Below are 11,658 nucleotides of genomic sequence, written 5' to 3' on the forward strand. Positions count from 1 at the left end.
TTTCTCCTTAAGTGATTGTTCTTCAGACTGTAGAGGAGTTTCTCCTTATGATTGTCTTCAGACTGTGTAGAGGAGTTTCTCCTAAAGGATTGTCTCAGACTGGTTAGAGGGAGTTCTCCTTCCTTAGTTGTTTGTCTTACGACTAGAGGAGTTTCTCCTTACGGTGTTTTGTCTTCAGACTGTAGAGGAGTTTCTCCTTAGTGATTGGGCCACTGTAGAGGAGTTCTCCTAAGTGGAATTGTCTTTCAGACTGTAGGAGAGTTTCTCCTAGTGTTGTCTTCAGGACTGTTAGAGGAGTTTCTCCTTGTGTTTGTCTTCAGACTGTAGAGGAGTTTCTTCTTAGTTGTTTGTTTCAGACTGTAGAGCGAGTTTCTCCTTATGTTTGATATGGTTCCTGTTGAGAGGATTTTCTCCTTTTGTGTTTTGATATTTCCTGCTGAGAGGTAGCGCCACGGAAAAGCTGTGGAACCTGTGTATGTTGACAGATAAGTTTTTCATTTTGTATCATAGCAGTAAATAACAGTATCTTCTTCCTTGTTGACAGGGTCACAGAGGTATCACCTGCTTTATCGTGGACAGAGACACAGAGGGGCTTCAGATCGGCAAGAAGGGAACAAACTGGGTCTGAGAGCTCTTCAACCTGTCCTCTCAACCGGACAACGTCAAGTAGGTAACTCTTTCAACTGGATAACATCAAGGTAGGTAGCTTCTCCAACCTGGATAACATCAAGGTATTGGTAGCTTCTTCAACCCGGACAACATCAAGGTAGGTAGCTTCTTCAACCCGGACAACATCAAGGTAGTGAGCTTTTCAACCTGGATTAACATCAAGGTAGTAGACTCTTTCAACCTGTCCTCTCAACCTGGACAATATCAAGGTAGGTAGGCTCTTCAAACCTGTCTCTTCAACCTCGACAACATCAAGGTAGGTAGGCTCTTCAACCTGGCCTCTTCAAAGCTCTGGACAACATCAAGGGTAGGTAGGCTCTTCAACCTGTTCCTCTTCAACCTGGGATACATCGAAGGTAGTAGGCTCTCAACCTTCCTCTTCAACCTGTCTCTCAACCTGGATAATGTCAGGTAGGTAGGCTCTTCAACCTGTCCTCTTCAACCTGGATAAGTGTCAAGGTAGGTTGAGCTCTTCAACCTGGACAACATCAAGGTAGGTAGGCTCTTCAACCTGCCTCTTCAACCTGGAAACATCAAGGTAGTAGACTCTTCAACCTGTCCTTTCAACCTGATACGTCAAGGTAGGTAGCTCTTCAACCTGTCCTCTTCAACCTGTCCTCTTCAACCTGGTAACATCAAGGTAGGTAGACTCTTCACCTGTCCTCTTCAACCTGGATAACAGTCCAAGGTAGATAGGCTCTTCAACCTGTCCTCTTCAACCTGTCCTCTTCAACCTGAGATAACATCAAGGTAGGTAGGACTCTTCAAACCTGTCCTCTTCAACCTGGACAACGTCAAGGTAGGTAGGCTCTTCAACCTGTCCTCTCAACCTGGATAACATCAAGGTAGGTAGGCTCTTCAACCGTCCTCTTCAACCTTCCTCTTCAACCTGGATAACGTCAAGGTAGGTAGGCTCTTCAAACCTGTCCTCTTCAACCTGTGATAACATCAAGGTAGGTAGACCTCTTCAACCTGGACAACATCAAGGTAGGGAGCGCACACATACTAAATATGAACAAATCTAGACAGTAACAACAACCAGCAATGAAAAGGTGAATCTGATAGCATCAACCTGTCCATCAGATCAGAAGCATGTTGATTGAATGGTAATGTAATGTTGTTTAATAATGACTCTTACCTTCTAGCTGCTTATATGAAATGTGTCTCTACTCTCTAGAAGTGGCCATTTTCATTGTATCCGTATTTTAGATTCTGTCATATATATTTGTAGGCTGACCCCATTTAGGCGATGGTCCATTGATGTCCATAGGCTGTTGGTCGACAGAGATTTCTTTAGTCGAGCGGATTATTACATAATTTTCCATTGGCTACAAGACACCCATGTGATTTGCTCGTGTCTGATGGACCAAATCCGCTGTGGAGGCCGTGGGGATGGCAGAAGTCCGTCCACGTAAGACATGTGCTACTGAATATATATGGTTATATATATATATCATGCATCAGCACAGCGTACGAGTCGTTCTGTGTCATCACACAGCATACGAGTCGTTTCATGTCATCAGACCAGCGTTACGAGGTCGGTTCATGTTCATCACACAGCATACGAGTCGTTCATGCATCACACAGCATACGAGTCGTTCATGGTCATCGCATCAGCTACGGAGTCGTTCATGTCATCACACAGCATACGATCTCATGTCATCGCACAGCCGTACGAGGCGTTCATGTCATCAGACAGCATACGAGTCGTTTATGTCATGCACACGGCATAGAGTCGTTCATTGTCATCACACAGCGTACGAGTCGTTCATGTCATCGCCACAGCGTACGAGTCGTTTCATTTCATCACACAGCTACGAGTCGTCATGTCATCAGACAGGTACGAGTCGTTCACTGTCATCACACAGCATACGAAGTCGTTCATGTCATCACGACACCGTTCATGTCCACGAGTCGTTCATGTCATCACACAGCCGGTACGAGTCGTTCCATTGTCATCACACATGCATACGAGTCTTCATTATCACACAGCGATGACGAGTCGTTCATGTCATCACACGAAGCGTACGGAGGTCGTTCATGTCATCCACAGCGTACAGCGATGTAACGGCCAGTCGTTCATTCATCCACACAGGTACGAGTCGTTCATGTCATGCACAGCGTACGAGTCGTTCATGTCATCGCAACAGCATACAGGTCGTTCATGTGATGTCAGACGCGTTACGGAGTCGTTCATGTCATCACACAGCATACGAGTCGTTTTCATGTCATCAGACAGCGTACGAGTCTTCATGTCAATCAACGATACGAGTCGTTCATGTCATCAGACAGCGTAGAGTCGTCATGTCATACACCAGCATACGAGTCGTTCATGTCATACCACAGCGCATACGAGTGTTCATGTCATCACACAGCGTCGAGTCGTTCATGCATCGCACAGGCGTACGAGTCGTTCATGTCATCGCACAGCCATACGAGTCTTCATGTCATGTCAGACAGCGTACGAGTCGTTCGAGTCATCACGTACGATGCGATGTCACAGTACAGTCATCGTCGTCGCATGCATACATGCTGTTTCACACTACGAGTCGTTCATTCATCACACACATACGAGTCGTTCATGTCATCAGACAGCGTACGAGTCGTTCATGTCATCACCACAGCGTCGAGCGTTCATGTCATCGCACACGCGCACGGTCGTCATGTCATCAGACAGCGATACGAGTCGTTTATGTCATCGCACAGCGTACGATCGTTCATGTCATCGGCACAGCGTACGAGTCGTTCTGTCATCACACAGCATACGAGTCGTTCATGCTTAGAAGAATCAAAACATTTTAGTTTTAAAAGGAAAATTAAAGGTATCCTTGAATAATTAGCCTAAAAATTATAAAAATCGCAGTATGTCAGCGATTGTATTATTTTGAAATGTTTACGCTTGGTTCAAATGGTCAGATGCTTCTCTTGTTAATCAACAGCAGGTTTGGGTTTTTCTTGAATCTGTCTTTCGTAGTTTCTACGACTAAATCAAATGTCTTCCACAGATCTGACTTTCCCGTTCCCTCCTGAGCAACCAGGAAACATTCCCCCGTTTTTCACGTTTCTTATTCACATCCTCCGTATCCATTTCGCTGTCAATGTGTTCGGAGTTTATAACCAATTTTATAGTGATTTATGATAGGCTRTAGGTCAGGTCCTATTGGTCACATGCATGCGWCACATGTCACGTAAAGAGAGCGAGSAMTAGACGGATTTAGCTGTTACACAGCGCTGCAAGTGCCGTCGAACACCCTAATGAATCATTTTGTGTCTTAATTATTTAATCAAATAGTGAGCTTAAAGCATCAGACAAGCTCAGTGCATAGAGTTGATTTTATTAAACACACAGGGTGTGTCTATATATGAAAAGAAATACAACTTTTTAAAAAAAGAAATCAACCAACTGATTGGTCGAAAGAACAGAGGACTCTTGGTCGACCAACAGTTGTTTTAGTCGGGGGACAGAGCCTAATATTTCGTCTGTTGCTGGCACCAACACTTCACCAAGTCAAATTCTGGGTAGAAATGTACTTCGCGAATAAAAAATGTCATTCTGATTTTGTTGAAGGTTCCTGAGAAGAACATCTTGGGTCAGATCGGCCACGGATACAAGTACGCCATCGGCATGCTGAAYGAAGGCAGGATTGGGATCGCTGCTCAGATGCTGGGACTGGCTCAGGGCTGCTTCGACCAGGCCGTTCCCTAYACCAGACAGAGGGTTCAGTTTGGCAAACGCATCTTCGACTTCCAGGTAAAACGTAGTCATTTAATACATTTTAAACATTTCCTGGTCATGGAATTCATGTTTCTCCTCTTGTAGGTGTTGCTGCTATGACCATTGTGTGGCTTTTTCTGACTTCTATCAAACTAATATTTTTGATTATTTTAAAAGCCTCCATTATTCTCCATGTTTCAGGCCATGCAGCACCAGATAGCCCATGTAGCCACCCAGATAGAGGCTGCCAGGCTGCTTACCTACAACGCTGCCCGGCTGAAGGAGGCAGGAAGACCTTTCATCAAGGAGGCCTGCATGGCCAAGTACTTCACCTCAGAGGTGAGCTGAATGTAGAGACCAAGGCCCATATTCATACAGCGTCTCAGAGTGAGAGTATATGATCGTAGATCAGCAGTCACTGGACTGGTCATGTATCAGAACCCTGCTCGGCGAGGGTCCCNCTAATCTTTGATTATTTTAAAAGCCTCCATTATTCTCCATGTTTCAGGCCATGCAGCACCAGATAGCCCATGTAGCCACCCAGATAGAGGCTGCCAGGTTGCTTACCTACAACGCTGCCCGGCTGAAGGAGGCAGGAAGACCTTTCATCAAGGAGGCCTGCATGGCCAAGTACTTCACCTCAGAGGTGAGCTGAATGTAGAGACCAAGGCCCATATTCATACAGCGTCTCAGAGTGAGAGTATATGATCGTAGATCAGCAGTCACTGGACTGGTCATGTATCAGAACCCTGCTCGGAGAGAGTCCCGCCCTGCTCGGAGAGGGCCCCGCCCTGCTTTGCGAGGGTCCCGCCCTGCTCGGCGAGGGGGTCCCGCCCTGCTCGGCGAGGGGGTCCCGCCCTGCTCGGCAAGGGGGTCCCGCCCTGCTCGGCGAAGGGGTCCCGCTCGGCGAAGGGGTCCCGCCCTGCTCGGCGAGGGGGTCCCGCCCTGCTCGGCGAGGGTCCCGCCCTGCTCGGCGAGGGTCCCGCCCTGCTCGGCGAGGGGGTCCCGCCCTGCTCGGCGAGGGGGTCCCGCCCTGCTCGGCGAGGGGGTCCCGCCCTGCTCGGAGAGGGCCCCGCCCTGCTCGGCGAGGGCCCCGCCCTGCTCGGCGAGGGTCCCGCCCTGCTCTTCTAATAGAGTGAATGAACAGTGCAAATCCAAACTATTTCATCCAACAGCATCACAGTATTTGTGTTGTTTAACAATATGYTGATTGTTCCTCCCTCCRTAAATGTAGGTGGCAACGTTGACCACTTCAAAATGCATCGAGTGGATGGGAGGGGTCGGCTTCACCAAAGACTACCCTGTTGAGAAATACTACAGAGATTGTAAAATAGGTACGTTTCKACSACTAGTTCCAAAGCTATCCTGTACTGTTGCTATGCAACCCGGTGGGTAACGTGACTGTGTGGGATGGTGTTTAGGAACGTCTTAACTACAGTTAGCTAGCTAGTTATTGGGCCACAGCAAGGTGGAGGGGGGAGGGGGGTGGTGCTGGGCTACACAGAAGGTAATCTGATCCTCGAGGAATTCCTCTGTCTGGTCTGACCTTGGTGTTCTAGGAGAGAGAGGGTGTGTTCTAGGAGAGAGAGGGTGTGTTCTAGGAGAGAGTGGGTGTGTTCTAGGAGAGAGTGGGTGTGTGCTAGGAGAGAGTGGGTGTGTTCTAGGAGAGAGTGGGTGTGTTCTAGGAGAGAGTGTGTGTGTGCTAGGAGAGAGTGTGTGTGTGCTAGGAGAGTGTGGGTGTGTGCTAGGAGAGAGTGGGTGTGTGCTAGGAGAGAGGGGGTGTGTGCTAGGAGAGAGTGGGTGTGTCCAATGCTGTATTATTCTCTATAGAGTGCATTTCTGTTGACTGCAGCCCTGTGGTGTTCTATATAGAGGACGGGGCCCTGTGGTGTTCTATATAGAGGATGGGGCCCTGTGGTGTTCTAGATAGAGGATGTGGCCCTGTGGCGTTCTAGATGGAGGATGGGGCCCTCTGGCGTTCTAGATAGAGGATGGGGCCCTGTGGCGTTCTGTATAGAGGATGGGGCCCTGTGGTGTTCTAGATGGGAGGATGGGGCCTGTGGCGTTTCTAGTGGAGGATGGGGCCCTGTGGCGTTCTAGATAGAGGATGGGGCCCTGTGGGTTCTAGATAGAGGATGGGGCCCTGTGGTGTTCTAGATAGAGGATGGGGCCCTGTGGTGTTTCTAGAATAGAGGATGGGCCCTGTGGTGTTCTAGATAGAGGATGGGCCCTGTGGTGTTCTAGATAGAGGATGGGGCCCTGTGGTGTTCTAGATAGAGGATGGGGCCCTGTTGGCGTTCTGTAATAGAGGATGGGGCCTGTGGCGTTCTAGATGGAGGACGGGGCCCTGTGGCGTTCTAGATGGAAGATGGGGCCCTGTGGCGTTCTAGATGGAGGATGGGGCCCTGTGGCGTTCTAGATGGAGGAGGGGGCCCTGTGGCGTTCTGTATAGAGGATGGGGCCCTGTGGCGTTCTGTATAGAGGATGGGGCCCTGTGGCGTTCTGTATAGAGGATGGGGCCCTGTGGCGTTCTAGATGGAGGACGGGGCCCTGTGGCGTTCTGTATAGAGGACGGGCCCTGTGGCGTTCTAGATAGAGGACGGGGCCCTGTGGCGTTCTAGATGGAGGACGGGGCCCTGTGGTGTTTTGTATAGAGGACGGGGCCCTGTGGTGTTCTAGATAGAGGATGGGGCCCTGTGGTGTTCTAGATAGAGGATGGGGCCCTGTGGCGTTCTAGATAGAGGATGGGGCCTGTGGCGTTCTAGGTAGAGGATGGGGCCCTGTGGCGTTCTAGGTGGAGGACGGGGCCTGTGGCGTTGTAGATAGAGGATGGGGCCTGTGGCGTTCTAGATGGAGGATGGGGCCCTGTGCGTTCTAGATGGAGGATGGGGCCCTGTGGCGTTCTAGATGGAGGACGGGGCCTGTGGCGTTCTAGGTGGAGGATGGGGCCCTGTGGTGTTCTATATAGAGGACGGGGCCCTGTGGTGTTCTATATAGAGGATGGGGCCCTGTGGCGTTCTAGGTGGAAGATGGGGCCCTGTGGTGTTCTAGATAGAGGATGGGGCCCTGTGGCGTTCTAGTGGAAGATGGGGCCTCTGTGGTGTTCTATATAGAGGATGGGGCCCTGTGGTGTTCTATATAGAGGATGGGCCTGTGGTGTTCTATATAGAGGACGGGGCCTTGTGGCGTTCTATATAGAGGATGGGGCCCTGTGGCGTTCTATATAGAGGACGGGGCCTTGTGGCGTTCTATATAGAGGATGGGGCCTGTGGCGTTCTATATGAGGATGGGGCCCTGTGGCGTTCTATAGAGATGGGCCCTGTGGCGTTCTATATAGAGGATGGGGCCCTGTGGCGTTCTATATAGAGGGATGGGGCCCTGTGGCGTTCTATATAGAGGACGGGGCCTTGTGGGCGTTCTAGGTGGAGGATGGGGCCATGTGGCGTTCTATATAGAGGATGGGGCCCTGTGGCGTTCTATATAGAGGACGGGGCCTTGTGGCGTTCTAGGTGGAGGATGGGGCCCTGTGGCGTTCTATATAGAGGATGGGGCCCTGTGGCGTTCTAGATGGAGGATGGGGCCCTGTGGCGTTCTAGATAGAGGACGGGGCCATGTGGCGTTCTATATAGAGGATGGGCCTTGTGGCGTTTCTAGGTGGAAGATGGGGCCCTGTGGCGTTCTAGATAGAGGATGGGGCCCTGTGGCGTTCTATATAGAGGACGGGGCCATGTGGCGTTCTATATATAGAGGATGGGGCCCTGTGGGCGTTTCTATATAGAGGACGGGGCCATGTGGCGTTCTATATAGAGGATGGGGCCCTTGTGGCGTTCTAGGTGAAGATGGGGCCCTGTGGCGTTCTAGGTGGAGGATGGGGCCCTGTGGCGTTCTAGGTGGAGGATGGGGCCCTGTGGCGTTCTAGGTAAGGATGGGGCCCTGTGGCGTTCTAAATAGAGGAGGGGCCCTGTGGCGCTCCTAGATGGAGGATGGGGCCCTGTGGCCGCTCCTAGATGGAGGATGGGGCCCTGTGGCGTTCTAGGTGGAGGACGGGGCCATGTGGGCGTTCTATATAGAGGACGGGGCCCTGTGGCGCTCCTAGATGGAGGACGGGGCCTGTGGCGCTCCTAGATGGAGGACGGGGCCCCGGGGCGCTCCTAGATGAGGACGGGGCCCTGTGGCGCTCCTAGATGGAGGACGGGGCCCTGAGGCGCTCCTACTCAACCAGGGTACGGTCCAGGAAGCTCTTACGACACAATGACACTTGCTTTCAACGGTTGGTTCTACTTTGGCTGTTTTGATGGCAGAGATTTTGGCAGATCCAGGCGCAGTTAGACAGACTGAGTGAACTGTTTCTCTTTGGTCCAGTACTGATTTAAGGAAAACTATATTTAATTATTGGTGGAAGTTATGGACATAACATGTAATCTGTAATGTTCTATTCAGTATTGGTGTAATGGTCATTAAAGCTGTTTTTCCATGTTTGTATCTATACAGGTACCATTTATGAGGGCACGCACAACATCCAGCTGTCCACCATGGCCAAGTTTATAGACAGGAGTATGACCTCTGACCTGGTCTGGTCTGTTTCCTCATCATGGAGACTGACCTGACCTGTCTGGTCTGTATCCTCATCATGGAGACTGACCTCCTGACCTGACCTCCTGACTGTATCCTCAGCATGGTTGACTGACCTCCTGACCTGGTCTCCTGACCGTATCCTCATCATGGAGACTGACCTGGTCTCCTGACTGTCTCCTCACATGGAGACTGACCTCCTGACCTGACCTCCTGACCGTATCCTCATCATGGAGACTGACCTCCTGACTGTTTCCTCATCATGGAGACTGACCTCCTGACCGTACCTCATCATGGAGACTGACCTCCTGACTGTATCCTCATCATGTAGACTGACCTCCTGACTGTATCCTCATCATGTAGACTGACCTCCTGACCGTAATCCTCAGCATGGAGACTGACCTCCTGACCGTATCCTCAGCATGGAGACTGACCTCCTGACTACCTCCATCTGGAGACTGACCTCCTGACCGTATCCTCAGCATGGAGACTAACCTCCTGACCGTATCCTCAGCATGGAGACTGACCTCCTGGACATATCCTCAGCATGGAGACTGACCTCCTGACCGTATCCTCAGCATGGGAGACTGACCTCCTGACCGTATCCTCATCATGGGATGTGTCGGCTCAATGGGAATGACCTCTTTAAATTTCAATCACCCAACTCTGTACCGTTCAGCCCACCAGACCTGAATAGTGCAGGCCTTACTGTAGAGGTCATGTGTGAACCACTGCTGACTAGAGGATGCTCCATAATCATGTACACTTAGTCAATGTATCTGTTGCTTTCCACTATGGATGGATTAATGGTTACTGTTTCCATACCTGTAGATAGTGTAAAGTAGCTCTGGTGTGTTGGTATTGTAAGTGTTTTCAACTGTTTCCAGACCTGTAGATAGATAGTGTAACGTAGCTCTGTTGTGTTGGTATTGTTAAGTGTTTTCAACTGTTTTCCCCTACTTCCATATGGCTCTTTCAGAATGTTCCACCTCAGTAGCTTGTGCTTTTTTACAAAACTAATAAGAATACATCATGTTAATTCTACAGTWTTGGTATTTACTATTTACTCAGCTGATTTTAATAGTCTCATATCAAATCAGTGCCTTTATCCAAGCACAGTTTGTTGTTTATTTTGTTAACACCACAAGATATAATATAATGCCTCCGTTAGAGGAAGTCCTTCTATGGTTGTGTAGTCTGTTGGGTGGTTTGGGCTCTACCGTTGTCGTGGTAACCATGTTTACTTCCTGTCAGAGCATTCTTTCAGCACTCTACTTTATTTTAACGATATATCTGGGGAATTMGTTTTTAAAACACAACTAGAAGAGATTGTCTAAGTTTTTATTTTCATCAACTTCTTTGACAGTACTAATAAATATTGAAAAAGTGTTTTTAAATGGTCTTGTCTCCTCTTATTGCTGCTAAGGTATTCTTGCGACGCTATCCTTCTAAATCTCGTTTAGCTAGAGTACCAAAGCCCATGCAAAGCCTAACTCCTGGCAAGTCTGTTGTTCAGCCACTAGATGGCAGACATTTCCTTGTTTTTCTGAGTSTGCGACGTGAGGTTTGTTAGTACGTCACAGTAAAAGCCACAGACCGTAACCTCCAAAAGAGCAGTAAATTAGAACAATTTCTTAATAGCCTTGTCAGGCCTAATGTTATTTTATTGCAATTGAATTACGCTCAGGTTTCAGACTGAAGAGAACTCATTAAATAATTAAACTCTCTCAGGAGCAGTTTGTCAGAGATTGATTAGGTTTCCTTACAACACGGTCTTGTCCGTACAATACAAGGGCTATTGTTCTCTCCCCAGACGGCATAGTTAGTACACACACACACAACATGGTGGACCTATATCAGCTGTCTGCCAGTAATTATATCTGTTCGACAGAGCAAATTAACATTCATCAGTGACTAAGTTGATTCTGTAAGATTCAGTCTAGCTACTTTGACTTAATTGTCTCAGTCTAGCTACTTGACTTAATTGTCTTCAGTCTAGCTACTTGACTTAATTGTCTTCAGTCTACTACTTGACTTAATTGTCTTCAGTCTAGCTACTTGACTTAATTGTTCTTCAGTCTAGCTACTTGACTTAATTGTCTTCAGTCTAGCTACTTGACTTAATTGTCTTCAGTCTAGCTACTTGACTTAATTGTCTTCAGTCTAGCTACTTGACTTAATTGTCTTCAGTCTAGCTACTTGACTTAATTGTCTTCAGTCTAGCTACTTGACTTAATTGTCTTCAGTCTAGCTACTTGACTTAATTGTCTTCAGTCTAGCTACTTGACTTAATTGTCTTCAGTCTAGCTACTTGACTTAATTGTCTTCAGTCTAGCTACTTGACTTAATTGTCTTCAGTCTAGCTACTTGACTTAACTTGTCTCAGCGTCTCCAGTCTGCCACGTAGGCGGCGTCTCCAGTCTAGCTACGTTGACGTGGCGGCGTTCTCCAGTCTGGCTACGTGACGTGGCGGCGTCTCCAGTCTGCTACGTGACGTGGCGGCGTCTCCAGTCTAGCTACGTGACGTGGCGGCGTTCCAGTCTAGCTACGTGACGTGGCGGCGTCTCCGATCTAGCTACGTGACGTCGGCGCGTCTCCGTCTAGCTACGTGACGGCGTCTCCAGTCTAGCTACGTGACGTCGGGCGCGTCTCCAGTCTACTACGTGACGTGCGGCGGCGTCTCCGTCTAGCTACGTAGGCGG

At 49.1% G+C, this 11,658-nt stretch overlaps 1 protein-coding gene and 2 long non-coding RNA genes across 24 annotated transcripts in view; 2 read left to right on the plus strand and 1 right to left on the minus strand.

The window, feature by feature from the left end:
* LOC112075854 (short/branched chain specific acyl-CoA dehydrogenase, mitochondrial-like) overlaps positions 1 to 9,232 on the plus strand; it is a 23,021-nt gene extending 13,789 nt beyond the window's left edge. The window contains 9 exon segments of the mRNA XM_070441095.1: positions 545 to 608; positions 611 to 642; positions 1,473 to 1,514; positions 4,238 to 4,420; positions 4,586 to 4,723; positions 5,619 to 5,718; positions 8,876 to 8,987; positions 9,073 to 9,117; positions 9,154 to 9,232. Coding sequence (XP_070297196.1) covers positions 545 to 608; positions 611 to 642; positions 1,473 to 1,514; positions 4,238 to 4,420; positions 4,586 to 4,723; positions 5,619 to 5,718; positions 8,876 to 8,987; positions 9,073 to 9,079 — 678 coding nt within the window. The 3' untranslated portion in view covers positions 9,080 to 9,117; positions 9,154 to 9,232.
* LOC139025862 (uncharacterized) lies at positions 8,955 to 9,573 on the minus strand. Of its 22 annotated transcripts, none has more exons than XR_011477518.1 (5): positions 9,452 to 9,536; positions 9,334 to 9,390; positions 9,162 to 9,300; positions 9,073 to 9,122; positions 8,963 to 8,987 (listed from the first exon to the last, which is right to left on the minus strand). It is a non-coding gene; the product is annotated as an uncharacterized lncRNA (long non-coding RNA). The 22 variants fall into 22 exon arrangements; XR_011477516.1 differs by having other exon boundaries at positions 8,965 to 8,992; XR_011477523.1 differs by lacking the exon at positions 9,073 to 9,122 and having other exon boundaries at positions 8,969 to 9,067; positions 9,150 to 9,243; positions 9,294 to 9,325; positions 9,359 to 9,390; positions 9,452 to 9,528.
* Positions 9,574 to 9,636: 63 nt separating this feature from the next.
* Positions 9,637 to 10,353, plus strand: LOC139025863 (uncharacterized). Its single transcript, XR_011477527.1, has 2 exons — positions 9,637 to 9,825; positions 9,894 to 10,353. It is a non-coding gene; the product is annotated as an uncharacterized lncRNA (long non-coding RNA).
* Positions 10,354 to 11,658: the final 1,305 nt, after the last annotated feature.

The sequence above is a fragment of the Salvelinus sp. IW2-2015 genome, unplaced genomic scaffold (assembly GCF_002910315.2).
Source record: "Salvelinus sp. IW2-2015 unplaced genomic scaffold, ASM291031v2 Un_scaffold3439, whole genome shotgun sequence".
In the NCBI taxonomy this organism is placed as follows: Eukaryota; Metazoa; Chordata; class Actinopteri; order Salmoniformes; family Salmonidae; genus Salvelinus; species Salvelinus sp. IW2-2015.